This window comes from Andrographis paniculata, unplaced genomic scaffold (assembly GCF_009805555.1).
Source record: "Andrographis paniculata isolate CXL003 unplaced genomic scaffold, ASM980555v1 Contig45END, whole genome shotgun sequence".
In the NCBI taxonomy this organism is placed as follows: domain Eukaryota; kingdom Viridiplantae; phylum Streptophyta; class Magnoliopsida; order Lamiales; family Acanthaceae; genus Andrographis; species Andrographis paniculata.
The window spans coordinates 1,842,351-1,869,276 of NW_026137579.1; the positions used below are offsets into that span (position 1 = coordinate 1,842,351).

The 26,926-nt window shown below is 36.2% G+C and overlaps 6 protein-coding genes across 10 annotated transcripts; 3 read left to right on the forward strand and 3 right to left on the reverse strand.

Moving 5' to 3' along the window:
- Nucleotides 1–801: 801 nt before the first annotated feature.
- Nucleotides 802–8,900, reverse strand: LOC127251914 (diacylglycerol O-acyltransferase 1A). Its single transcript, XM_051275865.1, has 16 exons — nucleotides 8,350–8,900; nucleotides 7,494–7,574; nucleotides 7,348–7,421; nucleotides 7,193–7,268; nucleotides 6,506–6,573; nucleotides 5,545–5,668; nucleotides 4,957–5,055; nucleotides 4,230–4,331; nucleotides 4,010–4,146; nucleotides 3,254–3,335; nucleotides 3,097–3,117; nucleotides 2,711–2,773; nucleotides 1,793–1,840; nucleotides 1,320–1,382; nucleotides 1,165–1,218; nucleotides 802–1,048 (listed from the first exon to the last, which is right to left on the reverse strand). Exons 1-16 carry the CDS (start codon nucleotides 8,779–8,781, stop codon nucleotides 944–946), a joined length of 1,629 nt encoding a protein of 542 aa, XP_051131822.1. The 5' UTR covers nucleotides 8,782–8,900; the 3' UTR covers nucleotides 802–943.
- A 4,008-nt stretch (nucleotides 8,901–12,908) lies between these two features.
- On the reverse strand, nucleotides 12,909–14,891 carry LOC127251713 (glyoxylase I 4). 2 transcript variants are annotated; one of them, XM_051275543.1, is made up of 5 exons: nucleotides 14,709–14,891; nucleotides 14,332–14,512; nucleotides 13,654–13,737; nucleotides 13,379–13,582; nucleotides 12,909–13,257 (listed from the first exon to the last, which is right to left on the reverse strand). In XM_051275543.1, exons 1-5 carry the CDS (start codon nucleotides 14,751–14,753, stop codon nucleotides 13,166–13,168), a joined length of 606 nt encoding a protein of 201 aa, XP_051131500.1. In that variant the 5' UTR covers nucleotides 14,754–14,891; the 3' UTR covers nucleotides 12,909–13,165. The 2 variants fall into 2 exon arrangements, with proteins under 2 accessions (XP_051131500.1, XP_051131501.1); XM_051275544.1 differs by having other exon boundaries at nucleotides 14,642–14,882.
- Nucleotides 14,892–15,206: 315 nt separating this feature from the next.
- Nucleotides 15,207–16,998, forward strand: LOC127251712 (protein ALP1-like). The gene has a single exon (XM_051275541.1). It carries the CDS (start codon nucleotides 15,421–15,423, stop codon nucleotides 16,801–16,803), a length of 1,383 nt encoding a protein of 460 aa, XP_051131498.1. The 5' UTR covers nucleotides 15,207–15,420; the 3' UTR covers nucleotides 16,804–16,998.
- A 1,479-nt stretch (nucleotides 16,999–18,477) lies between these two features.
- On the forward strand, nucleotides 18,478–20,374 carry LOC127251481 (uncharacterized). The gene is made up of 4 exons (XM_051275196.1): nucleotides 18,478–18,631; nucleotides 18,744–18,823; nucleotides 18,899–18,989; nucleotides 19,978–20,374. The coding sequence occupies exons 1-4, from the start codon at nucleotides 18,609–18,611 to the stop codon at nucleotides 20,006–20,008; spliced, it is 225 nt and encodes a 74-aa protein (XP_051131153.1). The 5' UTR covers nucleotides 18,478–18,608; the 3' UTR covers nucleotides 20,009–20,374.
- Nucleotides 20,375–21,140: 766 nt separating this feature from the next.
- On the reverse strand, nucleotides 21,141–24,491 carry LOC127251479 (disease resistance protein RPS2). 3 transcript variants are annotated; one of them, XM_051275193.1, is made up of 2 exons: nucleotides 24,263–24,491; nucleotides 21,141–23,899 (listed from the first exon to the last, which is right to left on the reverse strand). In XM_051275193.1, exons 1-2 carry the CDS (start codon nucleotides 24,273–24,275, stop codon nucleotides 21,258–21,260), a joined length of 2,655 nt encoding a protein of 884 aa, XP_051131150.1. In that variant the 5' UTR covers nucleotides 24,276–24,491; the 3' UTR covers nucleotides 21,141–21,257. The 3 variants fall into 3 exon arrangements, with proteins under 3 accessions (XP_051131150.1, XP_051131149.1, XP_051131148.1); XM_051275192.1 differs by having other exon boundaries at nucleotides 21,141–23,926; XM_051275191.1 differs by having other exon boundaries at nucleotides 21,141–24,134.
- A 140-nt stretch (nucleotides 24,492–24,631) lies between these two features.
- Nucleotides 24,632–26,568, forward strand: LOC127251480 (protein RETICULATA-RELATED 3, chloroplastic-like). Of its 2 annotated transcripts, none has more exons than XM_051275194.1 (2): nucleotides 24,632–24,735; nucleotides 25,081–26,568. In XM_051275194.1, the coding sequence occupies exon 2, from the start codon at nucleotides 25,129–25,131 to the stop codon at nucleotides 26,218–26,220; it is 1,092 nt and encodes a 363-aa protein (XP_051131151.1). In that variant the 5' UTR covers nucleotides 24,632–24,735; nucleotides 25,081–25,128; the 3' UTR covers nucleotides 26,221–26,568. The 2 variants fall into 2 exon arrangements, with proteins under 2 accessions (XP_051131151.1, XP_051131152.1); XM_051275195.1 differs by lacking the exon at nucleotides 24,632–24,735 and adding an exon at nucleotides 24,758–24,851.
- The last annotated feature ends 358 nt before the right edge of the window (nucleotides 26,569–26,926 follow it).

A 26,926-nucleotide genomic window follows, 5' to 3' on the forward strand; every position in this document is an offset into this window, starting at 1 on the left:
AAGGAATAACGTGGTGTCACACAATCTTGTTTGCAACTTAAAGTGATGGAGTATTGTCATGAATTTTCGATCATAGTTCGTCTTATGTGTGCGAGACCCTGTCTTGTACGACTAATCAACAATATATGTGTTAACTGGTAAGTGTTTCGCATATTTCTTTCATATTGTATGGTATATCTCCAGCATGTTGCGCACGTGGACGGTTGGTTTGGCCTCAACCCAGGCGTCGGCTAAGTGTAGACGCTAGATATGTGATAAATATGCTGAAATATGTATAAATATGTTAATCCAATCAAGTCAGCAATGTATTATAATATAGTAAGGGATGGTCGGGTAGTGATGTAGGAGTTAGACTTTGTGTTCATGAGAACATAGGTTTTCAAACTCCGGACGCATCAGATCACCGTTGACATTCTTGAAACCAAAATTGATTTTTTCTATCCAATTTATTTCATTTCTACGTTCACTCCAATTTTTTAACTTCCTCTCCAATCCATACATAAATCTATGTTCATTTGAGTTTGATAAAATGAAAAATATTTTTACAAGTAAACTTATAAATTAATAAAGTGAAAAAAAAAAAAAGAAACTTTTAATAAATTAATGAGTAAAGTAGTGGTGTTAAAGAAAGTAGATTAAAAAGTATATAGATCATGCTAGTCACTCATTCAATTTAAATACTAACTCTTCGCTATTTTCAAATTTTTCAAACTTTAAAATTCCCAAAAATCTATTGTAAGAATGTAACCGACATTTTGGAGGCGATAAATTAGCTAAACAGAGTATAGTTTAAACATAGGAGGACGATGAAGCATAGTTTGGGTATTCAGAAGCAGCAGAAAAAGAAGAGAGTCCATCACTTTCAAGGTATTACAACAAATACAAATAGACTCGGTTTGGACCGTCGACGTCGACCTCCGCCTATTCACGGGCAAGCAATCGGTTACCTTTCGCTTGCTTTCCGATTCATCATGTCATGGTAGTATAGCAGCACACACATTGGTTGCCCGACGATACAAAAGAAACACCAGAACATCATATTCCCCACCTGCAGCACCTCTCATGGTCAGAATAGTTGAATAGTCTTGTGATATATGATCAAGAGTCGCGACAAAATCGCGCTTGGATTTATTATTTACAGAGAAGCTTTTAGCCAGAACTTACCGTTGAATTCTTGAATTTGTTTTGTAAGTAATTCGTCACTATTACTAGAGGGACCTGTTGGTAAACCAAGCACGGAGGGCGAACATAAAATTGTATCAATATTGGGTTAATGTGAAAGAGTACGAGAGTGAAAATATACCAAGAAAGTGATCTACCTGAAACATAATGCCGAAGCAAGCCCAAAACGTGAATAAATGGCAAGGGACAGCAATGCAAAGCTGTTTGACAAACATAACACAAAATCGTATATACTTCAGTTCAGATGGATGTTATAGAGGAAACATCGATCATGGAAAAGGAAGCAAAAACAATGAGGGAATCAATTTTGTTACAGTACGGGTGTGTTTGTGGAGTTTAGATTTGAATAATAAAAAATTTGAATTGGAATTGTGGTATGATGTGATACAAATAGGCGTTGATGTGATGTTTTGAATGTGAAATTGATTTTTAGTATAATATAAAAATTTAAAAATAGGTGTTTGATTTGATATTTTTGGGGGGAAAAAATTGGATGAATAGTGGATTTGAGTTAAAATCCCCCAAACAAACACACATAGGTGTGATGTAAGAACAAAACCAAGAATATCTTTTCGTTAACAGAGAACCAAAAGAAGAGATGATAATATACCTCATGAAAAATGGCTGACACAAAGAAGGCGATCACAAGTGCAACTCCCTGCATAAATTGCAAAACCGAAAAACTATATAAGCTGTGTCCAAAGTACTACTGCTCGTCGATTACTTAAAGGTCGAGATTTTAAATCAGTTTATCACATATGTAAATTGTAATCGAATTTATGAAGTACTTGCCAAAATCCAAACTTTCTCAAATTAAGAGATGGCATTCTTCAGCCCCTTTGGCTGTGCTCAGTTATCTCAAGGCAACATATGGTAAATGCATCATGCAATGAAAACACATTCCTATAATGGCGATATAGAAAAAAGGAGCAATTTCAACAACCACCTTTTTAATAAAAGAAAGGTGCAATTTGAATTTATCCTCGAGTATAAAAAGGCAAAGTTAGGGACTAAAATGCCAATAATTTGTAACTTGATCGAGTCAAGCTTTAGTTTTCCTAAGCAAGTTCATGACAGGTATAAAGCATGTGAAAGTTTTATTGCTGTTATGTTAGAGCAAGCACATTAAAGTTTCAAGTAATGTCAAGCGATATCAAATAAAAGCAAATCCAAACTTAAAAACAACTATTTTAAGATGCAAGGCACTTGCCAATCAAGTTGGTGAAACTCCTATTTAAACTCAATAAAGAAAGAGCTGAGATCTAAGTGGAAAAGCACAGAAGCAGCCTCAGCTAGCTGAAAACGATACCCACGAGGTCAATCAGGAAACAGAACTAAAAAATAAACCTTTTATTGCTCTTGAGCTGTAACAATTAATGAAGCAGCATCTTGGGAAAAAAGATTTCTTGCCTAAATTAAATGTCAAGAGACAGCTGGAACATGCCATGGACATCGCTTTGTTGATGTACACGTATGCATATAAGCAGAGATCTTTGAAAATAAAATGGAAGAAAAAAAGTGAAAGTACCTTTGGAATCCCATTCCGTAAGCATGGAATGTATATATGTCGAACCATCCATTTGTGGACAGGCTGCACAATATGAAAATTATCAATATATAGTGAATGGTAACGAGTGCAGGAAACGATAGGACACACAATCATATGAGACAAAAAAAATCTGTAAAACACAGTCTGCATTTCCTTATCTACATTTTACAGTTGTTCCTGCCTTTTTACCTTTTTCACTTTCTATGAACATCCTGTATATTCAATGAGACAGATACTGGGGATCTAAATTACAGCCAAGCATTAACACATAATTTTACAACTAAGAATAAATACAACAAATTTAATACAACTGTTTCTTCTCCCATTTTAATAATAAATTTTAAACTCCGAATAATTCAACTTACCATGTTCCACATTCTCCAATACTGATCGCAGCAATAGCAGTAATTCCAGTAACATATTACAAAAGGAGAGAAAATTAATCAGCAGGCGGAAAAGTTCAGTGAAAGGAAAAAAGAAATAGGAAGGAAGAAACAATCTCAGATCATAGTTATACTGTACCTCCTCAACTGTCCTCGCATTCCACCAATCCTTATAGAATTCACGATCGCCAAAGCGCAGAATCTCAGCAAGTATATTTAGCCTATATCCCAACAAGATGGTCGTATTCAGGAAAGAGTCCAGCCAGACAAGGCAACCAAGAAAATTAGTAGCACTAATATATTAATAAATATTACCGGTAATCTCACTAGCAGTAGCACTAATATATTAATATATATATGTTTAAGGGGTTCCTATTTAAATACTGAAGGGCAACCTCATGAAATCTGCATTCTAAGTAATACTCCCGTAGTTCGCCAAAATTATGTCACTTTCTTTGTAAATTACATAATTTTGGCGAATGGAGGGAGTACTATCTTTCCACCAATTTCATTCCAAGATGGATTTCTGCGTATCAGTTCCAAAACTTTATATGGTATAAAGGTATGATGACTTATATAGTATTATGTCAACATCCAACAGAACTTTACCATTGAGACAACTGGAGAAGTATATCCACAGAGAAACAGAAGTTAGAGAACAACTTCTAAGCATATCCAATTCAAAAAGCCTTATGAAGTACATGAAAAGAAGTCAGTGACTCAAGACTGATCAAGTAGCACTTACTCATATGGAGTGAAGGGCTTTTCAATTAAATGCTAAGATTTAGGAATGCTTTATGAAAAGTTTACAAAGCTGTGGGACAGAAAAAATTCAATAGAAGTGGTTGGGGGGGGGGGGGGGAGCAGGGGGAAGGAGGAAGGAGGAAGAGCATACCAAAGATGGAAGAAACTATAGAACATGCATAGCCACACATATAGATTTGGAACCGAAAGCTTCAGAACCCTCTCAATAGCATATAACAGGTTTCCTTTCAAAGGATGTTGAGAATTCTTCACAATTGGATTTATATACTGCAGGGAAAGTAAAATATATCAAGTGATGCTCTTCAGAAGACAAATAAAACCATGACATGAGGAAAGAAATAGGAGCTTGCCTGCTCTATTATAAAGCCCATTAATCCCGTAAATATCACCAGCTTAATGAGTTGACGTGCCACCCAACCCTTCCGAATGCATGACGTACGAGGGTAGCTTGGCTATAAGCAGCAAAATCAACTTGGTGTATAAAGTAATTCAAACCATTCTCAAACAATAAAGAGTAATGCATAAATGGGAACATCTTCTGAAGTACCTCTCTAGCTCAAATAACAGACAACTGATCCTACTCTGTCAATAGACTAAAAAATCCTCAACAGCTTCACTTTGCAAAAACCAGGAATTTACAAAGGGTTCTATACTCTGAAATTTGAATACCATCCTCATCGATGCTGATGAATATGCACCATCATATTCAAACAGCAACAAGAAATTAGCATTTTAGTATGTACTAAAAGTATAAGCGAAAATTTCACTCCTTTCATTTTTCCCAAACAAATAAGCCCTTTGCATTTTGCTTGGGTTTTCCTAAATTATGCCTTCATCTTCATACAAACTCATTTAGAAGACACATGCCCAGATCAGAGTAGATAGTCTTAACTGGTTAAGCTGAATGTCGAGGCTTTAATAAGTATCGTTAGTAAAGATTGGGAATGCCTCACAATTAAACCAAGCGTTTACCACATTTACAGAAATATTTACGAATATATTAGCTCATCAATTGACAGTAGAATAGTGTGTCGCATGATGTTTGAATTGCTAAATGATATGAGTAAGCATAAATACCTGATAACAGAGCGTAGGAGCAACCATAAAGTATGCTAAACTCTTAAGGCTCGCTTCATAGGGGTAGTCCATGTTCCAGTAACTGGATAATACTTCAAACTGACATCAAAAGTGTGTTCATCAGAAAATAATATCCACTAGACTCAGTTTAAGAAGAAGGGTTGAAGATACAACAAGATCCAGTGATCATGCTTATGTTTCAATTTCCTGAACAGGAAGGAAATGGGAATGCAGGGGAAGTGGGACAGATTATTACAATTTTTTACTGTACAATCTACAATAGTGTTCATAATATTAAACCAATCTTTGTGATCTGACCTAAGTACAAGTTTCCTCATCATGAAAATCACTAAAAATCTAGAGAACTAAAATATCAAACAACTAATGTCCCATTTTTAAAAACAAAAAACACCCAAATATTCGGCAAACATGCAAATGCTCAAAATTCCAAGTTTCTAGTCCAATGTCAAAGCCCTAGAAAACCAACTTGAATTACCCTAACTAAACTAAAATCTTATTATTAAATAAGGAAGAGATTATTAATATATGATGCCAGAATGTGCAACTAAATATATCAAATTTGATTACCTTGTCAAGTGATTTTGAAAGTACACGCAAATCATAGTTTGTATGCGCATAAGAAACCAACTTCAACCACACAATGCAGGCAAAGAGCATCAGAGTGACACCTGATGGAACAGCTGAATCACACCTGCACCATTCCAAAATCATGAAAAATGCTTAACTTGCACAACAACGTAACAATTTATGCTTATCGTACCAACAGCTGAGTTTAAATTCTACGGAATTTTTTCTTTATCATTAGAAAATCAAGTAGCAGAAGCAAGCAACTTGACCAATATCTCCAACAACCGACTTAGCCTTATTGTGTCAGATTCATGGTCTTGGGATACAGTATATTATTTTTTAAAAGAGAGCTATTTACTGCAAAAGTATGACGATTTTCCGTTGCTTGAATTTGAGTGATCTTAGTTTCTTCATAAGGAATTCCTTAATCATCTGTAAAATAAACTCAAAGAAGTTACAGGTTTGCTACATTTTGTTTGGCTACCAATTTATTGCTCATTTTAAAAAAAAAAGAAGAAATATTTCATATGTTGACATAGATCAATTGCGCAGCAAGTCATCGTGCATGCAGAAGCATTTATTTTCTTCTTTCATTCAAGTCTACCAGGAAGATTAAGGAAAGTTCAGATACACGTATGCAAGAGCCAAAAACAACATAACTAATAAAGACAAATATACCGTAGTTTCATTAGACGTGCTTTCAAAATAAGACAAAAATGTTTGAAATGAGTACATTCCACCCAATTTATAGAACCACCAATTATAAGCTACATTATCCATTTCAGAATCCTACCAATCACGTGTTAGATCGTGATATTTGCATATTCCCCTGTTGATCTCATCTACTTCAATTTAATGGCCCAATTCTAACCATAACAACTTCTGCTACACAATAATTTATTTTTTTTCCACTTAGAGAAACAGCATATAAACAAAGAGAAACAGCAAAATCAAGACTTACCTAAGAATGACAAGAACTGGATACAGGATTTCGGCAGTTGTCACTAGAATATGAAGGAATATTGAAACCTGCACGATGGATACAGGATTTCAGAAGTTGTCACATGCGTATATTTGATTAGTACGATTACCAGTAAATGAACTTGTAGCAATAAACAAATACAAGATGGTGAATGTGGACGTTAGTTATTTAAACATCACTGTGGATGCAAAAAGATTGTGGCACAAGAGGAATTGGTCTTGTTACCCAAATAGTATCAAAAGGAACATCAATACGTAAGGATAATTAAGTATAATATCGAAAAAGTGAAGAGCTGTCCAGCTGTCATAAAAGAAGGACAACTCAGATTCTTCAAACTTAAATGTCGACACCAAGAGCCACGAATCGGTCAAGTATTATCGCCATGGTTGATACCATATATTCAGTCAACAAAAATGATTCCAGGTTATTAATGATAACTTCTTTGAAATTTATTTGACCAAAGATCACACGTAAGACAGTTAGTTATTAATAAACATGCAACCAAAATTCATGACGTGAACCAACAGCGAAACTTATTTAAGTGGTCCCAAAGCAAAAGGATTCATGAGTGGTGTAATTAAAATTCACTAACCTTAATCATGATAGAAAATCCAAATACAAGATTTCAATGAGTATTACTAAAAAAAGGTAGACAGTTGCACTGACCCATTCAGATATGTACTTCTGTTGCACCGACTTCTCAACAAGAAATGCGGCAAATGGGAAAATTGGGAGACTTAGACTGCAATAAGGATTGGAAAAGTTAAGATCTGCAAACAAACTATGACGACAAAAGAATAATAGGTTCAAGTTGTATTTACCAACACATCAAAAGAGGCCAATCCCTAAGCGACTTTGAACTAAACCAAAACCCATATTTGATCAGCAAGCCGTACTGCAAGTCACAAGATTAGATCCGCTGATGGAATAACGTTCAAAAACTACAAAGATTTCAAAACAAGTGTACCTTCATTAAATTCTCAATGATAAGCCTGCTATTTACGGCAACAAGCACCACGATGCACAGATTGAACAGACCTGCATGGCTCTGTAAAAAGAAAGCAATTAGTTTTGAAGATTACACAAAACGTAATAATACACAAACACGAAAACAAGATAGTTTCATTCAGATTGCTTTATCTAGCCTGACACATCCAGCTACAGGTAAATCTTCGAAAATGGAAGACACTTTAGTAATTAAATCATATCGGTCTTGACTACTGCTTACCTGAAAAGACAAGAGTTCAATCTAGCACGTTCCAACAGAGATTATAAATTCTATATTATGGTAATATTGTATTACATTCAAAAGATCGATGACAAATACTTATGCCCATCCCAATAATCATAGCTGTCTTGTTTTAGCTTGAAAGCCCTTGCCTAGTTCATGGAAGAAAATTAAAAGACCGAATCTACAACCCACACTTTCTAAATCTCCCAACAATTCACCAACTCTTTGTTTTTTGTTGCTAAAGATGCAACCCCACTTTCTTTTAAATAAACAAAATAGAAACTATGCTTCTGAAGGTGACTTCCCCTCGCCCACCCACCCCTCAACAAAGAATCTTCCAGAAGCATATCATCCTGATCATATTCAGATATACAAACAAGTGGCATCAGAAGTCATTCCAATCGAAACAAGCTCAAAGCAAGATCATCATTAAAAAAAAAAAAAAAACTCACTCGGCGCAAGCATTTCCACAGAGTCGATTTGATCATATATGTGTAGGAGGGCTATGGAAGTTTAATCGGCGATTACAAAATGTAAACAGACACAGAGAAGCTAACATATTCACAGAAGTAAGTAACTCGTAAAAGCCCACCTGTTTAAATATAGCGGTGGAACTGAGCGGACTCTCCTTGATTCTGCGGTGGGCGGGCGCCGACGGTCGGTAGTCGAATTGGACGGCGGAAACATTCGTTCCTTTGTCGTCACCGTCATCGGCTTTCTCCTTAACTTTCTCCTCCGCCTCGTTGCCGCCACCCCACCCTTCGCCGGCGGATTCCGCCCCCCGGTCTCCACTCACCGATTCCGAAACTCCCCCGGAGAGGCTCCCAATCGAATTTTCGTCGTCCTGATTTCTCCCCGCCTTATTGGCGGCGCCCTCCGGCTCCGGCGAGTTGGAGGCGGAGTTCAATGTAGGGTCATCAGCCCGCCCGCCTTGCCTGCGGCGAAGAGTGGCGCGGTTGCCTTGTCGGTTGTCGGCCCTGGACGACGTCGCGTCCAAGGTGTCCACCGCGTCAAGGATCGCCATTGAACCCCCACGTAACGCAGAATAAATTCCACCCCAAGAAGGAACGCCCAGAGAGAGAGCACTGCCAAAATCGTCTTTTGAGAGAGAGATATCGACGGATTTTTTTCCTTCGCCAATATATATATATATATATTATAGGCACAATCGGGAAAATATTTATATTTGAAGTAGTAGTAGTAGTAGTAGTAACAATAATAGTCATTGTTAAGATTTAATTTTAGGCGGTTTATTATTATCATTATTAATTATTAATATAAAAATTATTAGCGTCTTAATTCGAAAAGGTTTAATGCCTAATTATTATTACTTGTTTTATAAATTAGAACTTATGTCATGTGTATAGTATCTATTATAAATAGGTTTACTAACCCTTTTTTCTTTCAAAAAGTGGACCACCTTTGTAATAAATAAGCCAAAATGTGCAATTGTTACAAAGTATTAATTGAATTTATTAAAATAATTTGTTCAAGTTTACTATAGATGTCAGATTGGCGGCGAACATAGCTGTTTGTTTGATAATTCCACAATGAAATATAAATATGAAGAAGGTTGTATACTCTCTCTCTCTACATATATATATATATATATATTATTATTATTATTATTATTTTGTTTAAATAAGTCTGAAAAGCGACCTCTGAACTGATCTGAAATACTTATATAAAAAAATAAAATTGCAGATTCAGCAGAAGGTTAACAAAACGAAATAAATACTACAACTATATTTATTACACTGGTGAAAAGTTTCTGTGCGTTACTCTTTTCTTCATTTATTAAAAAAAAAAAAAAAGAAAAAAAAAAGAAAGAGTAAAGTCATTTTGGGCAATTTTGTAGTGTTACATACACACGTGTATACACGTGCCTGAGTTGTGTTATGTGTAACATAGGATAAGAGTATCAAGATCAAGAGGTTGTAATTTTAATTTGAATTTAAATAGTATTCCGATTATATATTTATTTAAGGCTTAAATTAAATTTAAAAATTTTAAAAATTCAAACCAAATACAAATATTTTCATATATCATTTTAAAATTTGTAATTTATAATTTTATTTTAATTAGCTTAAATAAATTAATTATTTCTATTTTATTATATAATTAATTACATTGTAATAAGTAATATAATATATTTTATAATTTATTCATTAATTATATTATTTCTAAATTTTTGTACTTATAATGTAGACACGCACGGACGGAGTCAAGATCCATTTTTAGTAAAAAAAATACTATTTATTTTATTTTTGTTTTTATCACTTTAAAATAAAAAATAAAAAATATTTTAACCTAATTTTCTTAATATGAAGTTATGATAGATATAACAATGTTAAAACTAAATTATTCTTACTTTTGAATATAAGTATATATAAATAGATGTTAAAATATTATGTAAGTGAAAAAATATTATTATCTTCGTTCAAATATAAGGATCTCATTTATTTTTTTACCGTATTGATATTTAAATATTAATTATTATATCAAAACGTAATACAAATTAAGAAAAAATTATAAAATTTTTTATTAGTGTCTTATAATACTAATAAAATGACATTTGTAAAAAAATTATGCAAATATAAAAATATTTTTAATATCAAATACAATAACTCAAAATATAAATCTGACAGTTAGAGGGTATTAATAGTGATAAAATCACAATTACTAAAAATAAAAATATAAACTTTTAAATTTAACAGACAAAAATAGACAGAATGATATCTTCTAAAATAAAATAATCATTTAATATTTGTAAATAAATTATTATTAATAAATAATACTATTATAATTTAAAAGCTATGTTTATTTTTACTTATTTATATTTTGAATTCCAAGATATATTAGTATATAGCATTAGATAGAATATTTTAGATATAAAATAAATATTAGAAAAAAAAAAGAAAGATATGTAGATTAAATTATACAAAAATAGCACAAATAAGATTAAAAAATGTATTTATTTTGAGTTTTAATTTTTTAATTTTTTTGTATAAGTTTCAACCAATCAAACAATTATTTATTTTAAAAAATCAAAATATAAATATAAAAAGGAAACAAAGTAAACGAATCCAACTTTTTTCCCTTTTGTTGTTTCATAAAAAAGAGTGAAAGTAACGGAATTGCCCAAATTGAGCAAAAGATTCCGCCACAATAATTAGAATATGCTGATATTCAACAGGATTGTCAAACATTCACTACCCTAATTAATTTTTACGTCTATGTTTTTTTATATTCGCCATGACTTGTATTAAAAAAAAAAAAAAAAAAAAAAAAGAGAGAGAAAATAGTATTTTAATATTATATATAAAAGTTATTTAAATTTAAAATACAAATCAATCACGAAATAAACACAACTCTACGGGTGTGTCTGATTGATTGGGGGATTGGATTGGATTTACATTGTTCATCTAATTTTTTTCTCAAAAATATCAAATTAAATACCTATTTTTTATTTTTTATATTATACTAAAAATCAATTTTACATTCAAAACATCACATCACCTGCTTATATTACATCGTACAACTATTCAAATTCAAAATTTTTACTATTCAAATCTCAACTCAAAATCCAAAACTCAAATCAAACACACTCTACATGTCAGACTTTCAACATTAATGTACATTCGTGACTTAAAATGAGCGCATAATCAAAGCAGTAGCGATCCAGACGCCAAGAGTCAAATATACAATAAATTTAAGATAAAAACATTAATAAATAAATTAATTAATTAATAATCTTGTTATCCATAAAATAAAAAATAAAAATATGTCAAGTTTTTTGTTATCTTTTAAATTTATATATAGTCTTATTTATAAAAAAATTTATTTCCTCATAATTTTATTCATATTTTATTAGCCTATTTAGATCATTCGTTATAGTCGTTACCTCTAAACTATTATTTTCTTTATCTTTCTCGTCCACGTTATATTCATTTCAATATTCAAATTACTTTCTTTAACACCCGTTATAGTTAATTACCTTCAACTCATTATTTTTACTATTTTATAATACCTACAATAATTTATTTATTTGTATATATTTTTCTTATGTAGTAATATAATAAAAATAATTTATTTATTTATACATAGTCCTATATTTTTATTGTCATAATATTTTTATATAATATTATATTTTAATTTTAAATATTAATATATGTGAATTTAATAATTTGAAAGATATAATTTACTATTTTAAAATTTGAATAGAAAAAACTAGAGGTAAAAAAAATAATTTTAAAATATGATAGATAAAACGTTAATGAGTTTTAAATATATTTTATAAATAAATTTTATTGAATTTAAAATTTGAAAATTTAAGATTAAAAAAAAAAGAAAAGGATAATACTTAATTAACTTTTATTATTTTTTATTGAAAGTAATCGGTTCTTGAGAAATGTAATAAATTTAGAATATCTATATTTCTTATTAAAGGTAATGAGTATTGTATAACGAAAAGACAATCACAAAAGCAACGAAGAAAGTGACTGTAACTGATGCTCTTATAATAAATTATCACTATTTTTTATATATCTTTTTTATTAATTTCTCAGTAAATATTTTATAATATCTTCATTTTATTTTTTTTATCTATCACACTTACCATTAAAATATTATTATATTTTAAAATTTTAACCCACGTAAAATTTTAGCAAATTGTATCAACCAGATTGGAAATGGAATTGGTATGGTAAAGGGATTGGAGCTGAAATTGGACTTAGGCTAGGAACTTTGTATCTAGACTAAGAGACAAATGACAAAGAGGAAAAAGATAATTAAAATTGCGTGTATATATTTGCCTAAACATAGTATATTATTGAGTGTTCTTGATAATACACACAAATTTAAAATTGAAAAACATATGTTTGGATATCCACATCTCTGGTTCGCCTGCTCGATTTAGACACACTATTATGTAGTTTATTTATTTATTTATTTATTATTTTTACAATAAATAATTACAAATAACTGCCGTTTGTAGAGTTGACAAAATAACTAAATAAACAAGATTTTTTTTTTTTTTCTTAAAAATGATTTATCTCATAGGTGTCAATTAGTAGTGCTAGTAGGAAGGACCCCTGTTGGAGGTGCTCTACAATACATAAATTAAAGTGCATCTATAGATATTAAGGTCGATGCCATATAACCTATGCTTTTATTGCTTCAGGTTCATATCTACCACCATCCCTGTGTAGTAATAATATTTGCAAGTACAAAAAAAAGAAAAAAGAGGCACATACATAAATATTTGCATGATGAAATGAGGAGAGCCATTTCTTACCCACAAATGATGGCAGAATCAAGCTATGAAAATCTGCACCACATGAAACTCCATTCCTATAGATCTTCTTAGTTACAGAAAACTAGTTCGTCTGTCTCTGATGCAGCAATCCTCAATCAACTTGTGTAAATTCAAGTGCATTAGCATCTGGATCTCGTGTGAAAATCGCTGGCCGACCCGAGCGACTAAGGGTATAGGGAATACCTGGAAAAAATCAAAAGACCAAATGCAATGACTCGAAATACAACAATCTTAAACTTGGACATACAAGAAACACATTTTTGCACATTAGGCGACAGGTAATGAAATAGATTAAAACAAGTACCAGCTTTATCGAGGATATCCTTCAGCTTAGAAACATCTCGAATAGCTAAACAAGCATGGCGATCTCTACCCCCATGTTCGGGCCGGCCGGTTAAAGGATCAGGATTTGGAAGTTCCATCAGATGTATCATCTCAGAGCCTACCCATAACCAAGCTCCCCTATAGGGGAGTTTATCGTGTGGTCGTGCCTCATTTATTGTTAAACCTGGTTTTCATGCAAAAATTAAGGATTTCATAACACGGTAGACTATCACCGTGTCAGTAAAAGAAACATACCGAGTATATTCTGGTAAAAGTGCAACGACCTCTCCAGGTTCTCGCACAAGACCCCAACATGGTGAACACCAACAACTCCGTAATCTTCAAAATTATAACCAATTTTGTCAAAGCATACTAATAGATTGGGACACAAAGGACTCACAATGGAAAAACTCCAATGATTGCAATAGAACAGATCACAAATGCCATGTATTGGACATATAGTTACAAACATTTTCCCTCCCATTTCTTCTCCACCCTAATCTTATGTCAAAATAAATACTTACAACTGAACCATGATTGGTTCTTCCTTCAAAACACCCAACTACACAAGCCTAGCACATAGTATCAGAATTTGACACCAGTATTGCTTCCACAGATATCTAACGGCAATTGGGTATCAATAAGATACTAAAATTGAATCTCTCAACAGCGGCTGTGTCATGCAATCCTAGATTTTGTAAGGAAGATCAATTCATCTCAAAGTTAAGATGTCACATTCACAACAAAGGGGGAATGCACTTAACATCACTATTTTTATCATATTATTACCATAGATATCTACTACTAAGTGTTTTTGTGTTTATTGGAACGCTTAGAGGCATATTACGTGATATACAATGACCACAAAAATTTGAATTCAACACGACTAATTCAGTAGGGATAAACGGAAAAAATCACCGAAGAATCAATTACCTATCCTGTCCTCAACTGCCTCAACATTCACAGAATCCTTCACGATTACATCTGCTTCCGCCGATGGTTTGTTTTTTATTGCGGAAAATTTCGCACTGCGAACACTATTTCTCCTAAAACACATACGCTCGCTCTCCGAAAACATCTTCTGACCGAGAGATCTAGAATTTCCGTTGCTGGCCTGACAAAGAAAGGCCAAACAACCGAAAAATAAATTAATATTAAATTATAGTTGAGGATATCTACAACAATTACAATTCACAGGAAAAGAACTCTACACTATCATCGTTATCCACTCATGTCAAAGTACCTTAACACAAAAAAATAACCCTACAAAAGAAAATCGCGAACATGAAGACAGAAACAGCTTTGACTACCCTGTTAAGCGGCAAACTGAGAGGCGGACTCAGTAGAGAAGCCATGGAGTAAAACTTGGAGCTTAAGCTACACCTCCACAGAATCAAATCATCTCACTTATCAAAACGCTTCAATTCCGAAGCGCCACTGGACGCCAAAAACTAATACAAGGCCGAGGGCTTTCGGTGAAACCGCACCACAAATTCTTTCTTCGGGGCCAAATCTATAAATACCCAAAAACGTAAGGACCAAAAACTATATATCCACCAAATCACTTGTAAATAACAAAACAAAATTCTCCTTTCTATTTAGGTTGACCAGGAAGCTTCCAAAACGAAACGTCCACGTCAAACTGAAGTCGTAACGATTTTACCATTCTGCCCTCACCTGATAAAGCAGTAAAAACGCTTCGACCCAGCTTCCTCCCCCCTTCCCCAAAAACCTAGTCGTACTGCGACAACGATGAACCAAACCTTAACCGCGTAAAGCTAACAGATTTATCAATTACAGATACAGAGCTCTCCCACGCACCGTCCAACTCCAAAGCCCCTTCTGCCAGCTCCAGAATATTCATCCCAACCGTGTCCCACGCGCTTGCCCCATCCTCCTGCCCTCTGCCATGGTTTTTGTTGCTCTTATATATACTTGGGGAAGGCTGTTCTTGTGTTCACATCTTCGTTCAGACTTCTTTATCAATTCTTGTCTACGCTTTCGGGTTGTTATTTATTCTTCATGGGAGTACCGTCGTTCCCATTTCCAGAAGACTTCGATTACTCTTCTTTCCTCCAAGAATTCGACCCCGACTCTTTGGATTTCTCCGGCGGGAAGAAGCGGCAGAGGGGAGATCTTATCGACGAGATCGCGAATGATTCGTCGGTTCAGGAGTTTCTCAGCAAATTTGTGACGTTTGATTCGAAGAAAATGGATGAGAGTGAGTTATCCTTGGCTGATTCCGGCAATTCGTCGAACAGTAAGCGGGCGCGGTCTGAGTCTGGTAGTTACGCAAAAGGCTCCGACGAATCGACGAGCTCGGCGGCGCCGGCGCCGGCGCAGCGGAGATTGTGGGTGAAGAATCGGTCTCAGGCGTGGTGGGAATTGGTGAACAGCCCGGAATTCCCTGAGGAGGATTTTATCAAAGCTTTTCGGATGAGCAGAGCAACGTTTGATATGATCTGCGAAGAGCTCGAATCCGTCGTGACGAAGAAGGACACAATGCTCCGCCTGGCGATCCCTGTCCGGCAGCGCGTCGCCGTCTGCATTTACCGATTAGCCACCGGCGAGGCCCTCCGGGAAGTGTCGAAGCGGTTCGGTTTGGGGATATCCACCTGCCACAAACTGGTTCTCGAGGTCTGCACCGCGATCCGGAGCGTCCTGATGCCTAAATTCCTCCAATGGCCGGACGACAACAAATTGAACGAAATCAAACAGGAATTCGAATTATTCTCCGGCATCCCAAACGTCGCCGGAGCAATGTACACGACGCACATTCCGATCATCGCCCCCAAGGTCAGCGTGGCCGCCTATTTCAACAAAAGGCACACCGAGAGGAACCAGAAAACCTCCTACTCCATAACCGTCCAAGGCGTCGTCGATCCGAAAGGCATCTTCACCGACGTCTGCATCGGATGGCCGGGATCGATGTCTGACGACCAAGTTCTCGAAAAATCCGCCCTTTTCCAGAGGGCCAACAATGGCGCATTGCAGGACGTCTGGATCGTCGGAAATTCTTCATTCCCGCTTCTCGACTGGCTTCTGGTTCCCTACACACACCAAAATCTGACGTGGACGCAGCACGCCTTCAATGGCAGAGTCGACGACGTGCAGAGCCTGGCGAAGGAGGCGTTCATGAGGTTGAAAGCCCGGTGGAGCTGCCTGAGGAAGAGGACGGAGATGAAGCTGCAGGATCTTCCGGTGGTTCTCGGCGCCTGCTGCGTGCTGCATAATATCTGCGAGATGAGGTTCGAGAAGCTGAGCCCGGAGCTGAGGTTCGACCTCTTCGACGACGAGGTTGTGCCGGAGATCAGCGTGAGGTCCGCCAATGGCGTCCATGTCAGGGACCAGATTGCGCACAAGCTCCTGCATCACAATCTTGCAGGCACAAATTTCATCTATTGATTATACAAATGCATTTTGGTTAAGTTTGTTTCAGAAATTTGTTTGTTTAATTTGTTTAGTTTTGAAACTTTCATAGCGTTGTTAGGGTAATAGTTCTTTCTTAATCGATGCTAAACAGACGAAGAAAATCTTCTCCATATTGTTTTGATACAATTTTGAATTCTATTAAATCGTATGTGGTTTCTTTCGATGGAAGTTGTCTTGCACACATAATTATGCAGTGACAGTTTGGGATAGAGATAGCAGGTCCCAGTCAAAAAGGTTGACTCTTTAGTCAAAGGTTGACCCTTGTGTGTGAAGCATTGTCGCTGTTCTTTGAAACTGGGGGATGGCCCAGCAGTCACCACGTAGTTCTCAATAGCCATTAAGATAATGAAAATGAAATAACTAATCTATATTGTACAGTATATTGGTATATAATTCATTATAATTTGTAATTTTAGCAAATTTTTATGCTAATCCCAAATCCGTTGTATGTCAGAAAAGCAAGCAGAACAATAATCAGTATCGCAACGGAGTATAAAATATACATAAAGGGTGTGTTTGTTTGGGGGTTTGGATTTTGAGTTGGGATTTGAATAGTAAAAATTTTGAATTTGAATAGTTGTATGATGTGATATAAATAGGGTTTGATGTGATGTTTTGAATGTAAAATTGATTTTTAGTATAATATAAAAAATGAAAAATAGGTGTTTGATTTGATGTTTTTAGGGGGAAAAAATTGGATGAATAGTAGAAATCCACCAAAATCCTTCAAACAAACACACCCAAAGTGTTTGTTCCTGTTAGAAGTTGATTATATATATAAATTATAAAATGATAACCATCAATAACAAATGGTGTGATTTTATTTTATTTTTTTTTATAAGTTTGAAAAAATTTTGATTTGAATTTGATATGAAAATAAAATTTCGATGGAATATTTTGTGAGAGAAAAAAATATTTAAAAAATACAAAATTAAAATAATAAAATCTGAACAAACTTTGCAAAAAAAAAAAATATACCAAAATGCATTTTTCACATTTTTACATTTAGTTACTACAATTTTATATACAATATTCTATATGTTTAAGGGCATTTTCAACCCAGAGCCATTATTTTATATGCTTAATGGCTCTGGATTGATTGATTTGGTGGCGTTTCTTTCTATTTTATTTTATTTTTTTAATTTTAATTTTAATTTTAATTTTTTAATTTTTTACAAAAAATTATCTTAAATTATAAAAATAAAAAATTATTTAAAATAATAGAAAAAATTAAATATTTAAATAATAACAGTGAAAATTGAAATTATGATTAAAATAAAATTAATGTAGCAATTAAAATGATATAAATGAAATTAATGAGTCGGAGATTAAGTAAGTATCTTTCTTTGTACCACCTCAATGTAAACAATTTAGATTCTTTTAGTGATTTGAGAGTTAGAAATGATTTGTTTGTTCCTATAGGATATTAACCAAAATATTTTTTTTGACAATATTTTACGAAATAATTTATAATGTAGGAGAATTAAAATCGAATATATTTTTTACTCACTCTAGGTTTTGAATCCTATTTTGTTAATTATGGTAACATTTTTATAAATAATTAATTATATATATATATATATATTAGTATTATTTTTAATTAACATATGCATCAGCATCTTATATATATTAACCTAACGCGCAGCCAATGAAGTTCAACCGATGTCCGTCCTGCGTATATAAACTATCGCAATGTTATCGGCGAGTCGTTTTTTCTCACATCCTTCTCTTCTTTGAAATCGTCCTCGCTCCCCGAGACGTCGCCGGCAGTGATTTCCATGGCAACGCCACCGTCTGATCCGTAAGTGCGCTTCCAGCTTCCTTGATATATAACATATGTGTGTATGTGTCTCGAATTATTTCTTTGAATTTATGTCGATCACCGTGTTGAATCGCTCATTTGATTTTTCAAGGCAAGTCGTCAAGAGGCAAAGAAAAAGTGCTCCGATTAAATTTCTAATTCCTCTCATCTATGCTCCTGTTCTTCCTCTCAGTGAGTCATTTTTCTTCCTTTTCCCGATATATATTGTCTCCTGTCTATATGTTGATTTTATTGTTGTCTTGACAGTTCGGTTGTCGCTCCGGCACAGGCCGGTTTTGAGAGATCGGTTGTTCACTGGAGTGCTGGTGGGAGCCTTCGCTCATGGATTTTACTTGGTGTATCCTTTGACCGTTTAATGCGTTTGATTTATATGAATTGCAATTTTTGTTTTGAAATCATACATATTCATCCGGCATGATTACGCCTAATTCGAGGGGAGGAGGCGTTCAGCTTAATCAAGATATGATAATGGTTATGCCGTTCAAATACATGGGATAAAAGCTCAGCCTGCTTGATTAAGTTAATCTTTCTGTATTAATGAAGTGAAGAAGGAGAAAATCTTATAATTTAAAAAAGGAAGTTGGGAGTAAAAGACTTGATCTCATACCCATCTTGGTTCTTAGCTTATCCAGCCTCTCCTATAAAGCTAGAGCATCTCTGCATCTCTATCTGTAGTATATATATGTGCCATAATTCTTGTATCTGTTGTTTTTATCCTAATATTATGTAAAAATATCTAACATTGATTAGAGAAAAGACACATTTCAATCAGTTGGCTGCAACTTAAACATTCTTCATCCAGATGTGCTACTTTACCCAATAAATATGTGTCAGCAAATTATTAAATATGAAATTAAAATGTTACAAATAGCCATTGGTGTGTATAAACCTCATCATTGATTTTCTATTTAACCTGATGTCACTCATTTTTATATGTACGCACATCCTTTTGTTTTTGTTTCCCTGCTTCTAGGTCGAATCAGGCCTTGCTTAATTTGTGGACAGACCCTGGGCTGCTTATTAAGCAGACGTTTAGGTCATCACAGATATATATAGAAGATTATTCATTGACATTCCTATCAATTTGATATTTTGTGCCAGAATATTCTGTTTGAATTTCTTTTCTAACCAGGAAATAACATATGAAAAGTAAATCTTTTAGCTAATGTTAATATCTATAGTACATAAACATGTATATCTGTTCACTAATTGATAGTTGTCTCTAAAAAAAACCACATTTTTAACTCAATTGGTTTTCCATTTATTTCAGACTTCAGTAAATACTTACTGTGCTTTTTATTGTTCTTCCTTATAAACGTGTTCAGAACAGACCTGTATGATATTGAGAGCAAGTGAGGTGACAGAAGCATGGAAAGATTGTTCCATCTCGAGGATGTCTGCAATATCTGCTTTTCAAATATTGTATGCAGTTCCTGAGCAAAACATTTCATAAATTTTCTTATGGTGTTGTGATTTCTTCAGACTCTAGCAGTTTTTCCAACCTAATCCTGCACAGAAGAAAACAACACCTTATATTATTTGTATTTGAATAAATTCAAAGAAACTGGTTGTGCCTAGAACAGTGTATTTCAATGATGTTCTGTTTATGCAATATACTTGTCAGGCAAATTCATCACCTTTGCCTTTTCAGTTAATCATAGCTGTAAATTTTGATGGGATTATGGTACACTGATTTTTTGTGTATATCTTAAGCTATTATATATGCTTATTTGTTGTGTTGATCTCTTCATTAATTACATGAATTTCTCAACCTTACAATGCTTTCAGGTGGTGGTTATTCCAATTTAGTTTGTTAATCTTATGGTACTGTCCAACTGCATCTTACTATTTCTGTACTGTTCTGGAGGGGTTTGGATAAGGAAAATCTTCTAGTTCTATACCATGTGAAATGTCTATCCTGAGGTTCTTAATGCCTGAAATATGCAAGTGCCTCAGGCATAGGTTTCTTTGAACACAAAAAGTTACAAATTCAGTAGTTATTATTATTACAAGTTGGAATTAGATCTCTTGCTTAAGTTGTACCTTTGTAGTCAGACTAGGGACATAGCGCTGATTGATATTGTTTTCTTGAATGTTTTTTTAATACTCATAAAAATTTCAAACATCAGCTTAGCTACAGCTTTGGTGACATCTGATTTACAGTAAGGATGGTTTGTAAGTTTTGGGGGGGCTTTTGATTCTTATTGCCTTGATATAATGTGTCAATAAGTCTCATCTAAACCTCTCCATGTACATAGTATGAATCTGATGCATAGTTACATAGTGAAAAACTTGATTTGCCTGTTCTTTCTTAGTTTTCCTGCCCCTGAATGTTGCAGTTTGTTTTTTTGACAGTAGTAGGGCTAGCAGTTTCATAAGCATTCTACTGGTTGAAGAAATTTTACATTCATTCTGGGCAGTCTTTTTGGCTTTATGCTGATTGCTCTCTTTCTAGAAAGCATTTCTCCTTATAGAACACTCCCAAACAGCAAACAAAAGAAGCATCCCATAGCATTTTGGATGGTGCATATGAAGAATAGTGGTGAGTATTTTGCATAAATTACAAAAAGTATACACTTTAGACAGCCCCTGATCTGAACCTGCATCAAGCTCTGATGAAATATGGCAGAAAGGTGTCTTTTGTATCACTGTCATCCCACACCAAGTCATCCCACCATGCCTTGTAGCAATACACTATCGGTAATTCAGCAACATTGTGTGCTTTGAGTGGAAGCTTCCTCAGATTTGGACAATCGATGACGGCAATCTTCTTCAGGCATTGAAAAGAGATGGCCTTTTGGCAGATACTCCTCAATTGCGGTGCATCTCTTATCGAAATAGTTTTGAGTTTAGGAAACACCTTCTTGTAATCCTCTTCTGCTGCATCTTCCCCTCTTATAACCTCTTCCATCATTTTGCAGTAAAATATATAAACTGTCTCAAGCTGTGGGAGTCTCAGAATCCAAGAAACATGCTTCAGCTTGTGACAGTACCAAATGTTGACAGATCGAAGGTTGACAAGGCATCCGTCGCCCACCCTGTTTTTCCAGATCGATATCAGGTTGGGAAGCCCGTTAAGGGCGAGAATCTCCAGCTTTGGTAGCCAACATTGTCCTGCTGCCTCTTCTACAACCAAATGCTTTATGCCGACACAATTGTTGATACTCAGCCTACGCAATTGATCACCGTCTCCAGGATGTGATGACAGCGGCAAGTAGTGCAGACCTTCACACTCCTTGATGTACAGATACTGTATGCAGCTTCGAAGAAACTTACTCGACGAGATTACACTCAAAGCAGATACATTAGCTACTGTGATCCCCAGTGACTGAAGAGTGTCCATTTGTTCCAAGTCCTTGAGCCTCAGTTGACTGGACCCTTCGAACTGTTCCATCTCCCAACCAGAGTAGCTGTAGTAGAAATTTAAGGCTCTCAATCTACACATCTGCAATAATGCATCACGGGGGATCACGGTTAAGTTCTGATTGCGCTGCACGTTCAAATGCCGTAAGTTTTTCAGTGATCCCAGCGCTGCCGGCAATGCTCTTAACCTAGTTCCCGACAGGTCCAGATGGCGAATCTCTTCCAAGGCGTAAATACTTAATGGAAGCTGCTTGATGCCAGTGAACGACAAGTCCAGAACTTTGAGAGCTGGCATGTTCTGGAAATAGCCATCAGAAATTTTGGTAAGGCTTTTGTTCAATTGGAGAAACAGCGTCGATAGGTTGGGACATATAGGTGTGCCAGATAGTTTAGTGATTGCATTGTCCAACAATGAGACCCTCTCTGCTCGACTCAACCTCTCGGCAGATGGTGCTTCTGTTAGCCCTTCACTGGCCTGCATTATGAATCTCGACTGCTCTGACACAATCCATAAGGTGAAACTCCTCACGACATCATGCATCTTGACCTGTGATTCCTCTTCGCCGCTCTGCAAGAAGCACGCAACTCGCAAAGATCCGATAATGGAATGCCCAACGGCATGGGGATCCCGGTGTTGGTAGCCATCTAGAAAGCCTTCCCCTGCCCAGTACTCAATCAGCTGTTCTTTCTCAATACTGCAGTCTTCGGGAAATAAAGAGCAGTACACTAGGCACGAGCGCAAGACATCATTGCCAAGATTGTCGTAACTGAACTTGAGGAGTGTAAACACATCTTCCATGCCTTGAATGTCTGATGGAGTCTTGTGCAGCGCTTCGACTGCGTGTCTCCACTCCTCCTCAACTTTCTTGTTCGCCATCGCCCTTCCCATGGTGATCAAGGCGAGAGGAAGGCCTCCGCATTTTTGCACAATGGTCTTGGCATGATCCTTTATCAGGGGTGTGCTTAGGATGTCAAGCTTGCCGATTTTCCGACAGAAGAGCTCCCATGATTCCATCTCACTCAGGAATTCAACCTTGAGCTGATCATCGGCATCCATATAGCTACACACTTCCATTGACCGTGTTGTAAAAATTACTTTGCTCCCGTTTTCTTGACTGGGGATCGGTATGCCAACATTGTCCAGATCAAGGCCTCCCCAAACATCATCCAACAGCAACAGAAATTTCCTCTTCCTCATGACACTGTGTATTCTCGAAGCTCTTAGTTCTTGAAACTGTGTCTCATCCCACGACAGGCCTAGCCTCTCCCCAATAGCTCGCTGAATCTTTTCGATCATGAAATCTCTGGATACCACAACCCATATTATTACATCAAAGTCATGATCCTGATTCAGAAATCCATTATTTATGCACTTCAAGAGAGTCGTCTTGCCAACCCCTCCCATCCCATAAATTCCGAGCATTCCAACCGTCTCGTCCCTCAGAAGAATCCCGACTCTATCCAGCATTAACTCCATCCCCACAGTAGGCCTGTTTGGCACCTCCACCACAGGCACCAGAAGCAGCCCATCTGCCAAGTCAACTTCCAATCTTCCTCGCCCCTTCAGCTCTCTGACCACAGCAAGCTTCTCGTCGGCCTCGTTGATGCGCTCATACCTCAAACAACAGGATGCATCACAGCAGAATAGGACTTGTTTCTTCTGTCTCATTTGATCTATCATCTGTCTCGCTTCTGTTTCAACTCTGCCCACTCTTGCTAGCCACCCCTTGACTTGATTTGTACGAGATAACCCCTTTAGCTCTGCTCCATCCACCTGCTTGATCAAGTCATCCCTCACTTCAATCAGCTCCTCCAAGGCTCTATCAAGATTATCAATTCTTTTAACCAGATCTCCTTCAGTTGCGAATCTTCCGGCTACACAATCTATGGCAGAGGCCACAAGCGTAATAACTGGAGTAATGAAATCCATCGTAAAACAAAACAGCAGAAACTGGTTTGGATTGGATTGGATTCGATTCAAAAGGCTCGATATGCAGAGTAAACATTAAGCACAATCGCCCCAATTTCCCAAATGCTGAATTAATATTACAAGTTGACCTCTTTGGTCGTCCCAATGAAAATTCCATGCTCTTTCTTCTATGTAAAGCACAACCTCAGGCTGAGTATGATTGATAAAATTGACTTATAAATAACCCTAGAAGACTATAACTAATCATACAGTATTTTCACACCTGTCTTCCAGGCAAAAAGAATTTCTCTAACTAAATGATGAACCAGTAAATATACCTTGCTCGGTCATTTGAGAATCCACGTTTGACCCTATCTTCACGGTAACACATACTTCCTGAATTACCTCACCACTTAATCAGTAGTTTAGTTGAGGACCAGCCGAGCCGCGGCTTGACTCACGGAGTCCCTGGCCTGACTTAAGCTTGGATACACGACTCCGGTGCTCGCCATTTTCTCCGGCCAGGCCTTCGCCCCAACGCCAGAAGTCCGCCGGCACCATCGTTGGTTTTTATTATTATTTTTTTCAATAAAAAAATTATTTATTCATTCTATGGTATTGGGCCTTAAAATTAAGCTAAGCCCAACTAGGTTTTAATGTAGCTTCAAAAATTAGGTGAGTAGGGCCCAATAATAATTACTTCTATATAATGTAAACCCACCCCACCCCACCCCTTCGCTTGATTCTGTAGAGTTCGCCCGCTGTCTGAACTACCGCGAGCCTGCAAATTCTCCGCCCACCTAAATCAAAGGTTTCATTTCTCTATTTCCTCTCCAGTGTAATTCTTGTACCTTTAGATTCGATGCTGAATGGAGTGATTTGTTGCATGTGTTGGTGATTGCAATTTCGAAGATATTTTGTTCTGATGTGTGTGTATATATTTTACAGCTTCAACAATTTATTATTTTGTTCTGATTGTTTAATTGATTGATTTGATTTCAGTTCATACGGCATCTAGATGGTTGATCTTTAGTACGTCAAGTCGTTATCATCATATGCGTTTCTCTCGATTTTTTTTTTTGTTTTTAATGTATTATGTTTATCACTGATATTTTGTACTCGGGGATCTGAAATTCGATGTGTTCGATGTTTTCAGAGAAAAGTGATCTGCTGATTTGGTTGGTATTTCTCTGAGTGGTATAGGATGTCAACGGCGGCTCAGCTTCGTTATTCTCCTCTTTCCGGCAGTTGTTGTCGGAAAGCCGGTGTTCGTCCGGTTACGTACGTTTCCGGTACATTTGCTGACAATACTTTCCGAAACTCAGTTTCCTTCCCATCGCTGAAATGCAGTGGAGATAGTTTGTTAAACCCTAATTTACAATCCAAATTTCCCCACCCCTGTGCTGGCGGTGGCGGCGGCGACATAGGCATAGGCCGGAGTGGTGGCAGTGGGAATGGTGGCAGTGGAGGGTGGAGTAGTGGAGGTGATTCAGATGAATCCAAGTCTTCATCAGATGGATTTGGACCCATTGGGGCATTTCTTAGTGGATGGAGATCTAGGGTCGCTGCAGATCCACAATTTCCTTTCAAAGTTCTCATGGAGGAATTGGTGGGAGTCACCTCTTGTGTTCTTGGAGACATGGCGTCGCGCCCCAATTTTGGCTTGAACGAGCTCGATTTTGTGTTCTCGACTCTTGTTGTTGGTTCCATCCTGAATTTTACACTGATGTACCTGTTGGCTCCAACCCTCTCGGCTTCAGTACAGACTCTGCCTGGTATTTTTGCGAGTTCACCTACGAGCCATATGTTCGAACCGGGATCTTATAGCTTGTTGAGCAGGCTTGGCACATTCGTTTACAAGGGCACTGTCTTTGCTGCTGTTGGATTTGGTGCCGGACTAGTCGGGACTGCCATTTCCAATGGTTTGATTACTATGAGGAAGAAGATGGATCCTAACTTTGAGACACCAAACAAACCTCCTCCGACAATTTTGAATGCACTCACTTGGGCAGCTCATATGGGCTTAAGCAGCAATTTCAGATACCAAACTCTCAATGGAGTTGAGTTCGTGTTGGAGAAGGGATTCCCACCAGCCCTCTTCAAGAGCTCAGTCGTGGTTTTGAGATGTCTGAACAATATTCTTGGGGGGATGTCTTTTGTGATCTTGGCCAGGATGACTGGATCACAAAGTGTCGATGGAGGGAAGACAAGCAGCATCAAGGAGGAGTTGTCAGAAGAGAAAGAGAAGCTGGTGAGCGAGGTAGATAACTTGCAGGCCAGCACGTCATCCAAGTGATCTCCGGTTAAAGATCACTGCAAGGGCTGTTCTTCATCTTTTGATGCAGGTTCTGTTGGCTTCGATTGAGGAGTGTTGCGGTTTTCTCTCCAAAACAGCGCCAATTCTATTCGAGATTTCCTCGGACAGGATGAACAACAACACCACTGTGAGCTGCCATTTCTCTTTCTTTGAAACGCTTATATATGTTGTTCCATAAGAGTCATCATAATCATGCAGTGTTTTGGATGAGTTTCTTTCTTGGTGCTTAGATTCCTTAATAATCATGTAATATTGGTTGAGTTGATCGAATCAAATGATGATTAGCAGCTGTTGCTTTGTTTACATTGATGCCAGGCTTAATTAGTATTTTACTTATTAGCCCTAGTTAGCTTGCCCATTTTTTTTGTTCATTTTCTTGTGGGGTCAAATATCCTTTGTAGAAATCGGCATGAACTGGCAGCATTAGCTCTAATAGTACATTGGATTGCTGAGTAGTATGTCAGTATTGAACATCCGAATAGAAACCATTAGTTCCCAAAATCAATTGATTTAGGGTTTTATTTTGTTGGGCTCATTATTGATCATTTGTGGCCCAGCTGTATACTTGTTGATTATAACTGAATATGCATACACGTAGACAGACAGACAGATGGAGACAAGAAATAAATAATAAATTTAGATTGTTGATTGAAGAACCCCACGATTAGTCCATAACCTAATGGAA

Bases quoted from the DNA above. Each gene is read 5' to 3' on its own strand.
- LOC127251914 (XM_051275865.1), bottom strand. From the start codon at position 8,781: ATGGCGATCCTTGACGCGGTGGACACCTTGGACGCGACGTCGTCCAGG. The intron at 5,056-5,544 runs GTAATCAAATTT...TTTTGATGTCAG, and splicing joins TTTCAAAATCACTTGACAAG to TTTGAAGTATTATCCAGTTA. The intron at 1,049-1,164 runs GTAAGTTCTGGC...GAGGTGCTGCAG, and splicing joins ACAAATTCAAGAATTCAACG to GTGGGGAATATGATGTTCTG.
- LOC127251713 (XM_051275543.1), bottom strand. From the start codon at position 14,753: ATGGCTTCTCTACTGAGTCCGCCTCTCAGTTTGCCGCTTAACAGG. The intron at 14,513-14,708 runs GTAGTCAAAGCT...TTTCTTTGTCAG, and splicing joins TCAGTTTGCCGCTTAACAGG to GCCAGCAACGGAAATTCTAG. The intron at 13,738-14,331 runs GTAATTGATTCT...ATAATTTTGAAG, and splicing joins GGCAGTTGAGGACAGGATAG to ATTACGGAGTTGTTGGTGTT.
- LOC127251712 (XM_051275541.1), top strand. From the start codon at position 15,421: ATGGGAGTACCGTCGTTCCCATTTCCAGAAGACTTCGATTACTCTTCT.
- LOC127251481 (XM_051275196.1), top strand. From the start codon at position 18,609: ATGGCAACGCCACCGTCTGATCC. The intron at 18,632-18,743 runs GTAAGTGCGCTT...TGATTTTTCAAG, and splicing joins GCAACGCCACCGTCTGATCC to GCAAGTCGTCAAGAGGCAAA. The intron at 18,990-19,977 runs GTATCCTTTGAC...AAACGTGTTCAG, and splicing joins GCTCATGGATTTTACTTGGT to AACAGACCTGTATGATATTG.
- LOC127251479 (XM_051275191.1), bottom strand. From the start codon at position 23,945: ATGGATTTCATTACTCCAGTTATTACGCTTGTGGCCTCTGCCATAGAT.
- LOC127251480 (XM_051275194.1), top strand. From the start codon at position 25,129: ATGTCAACGGCGGCTCAGCTTCGTTATTCTCCTCTTTCCGGCAGTTGT.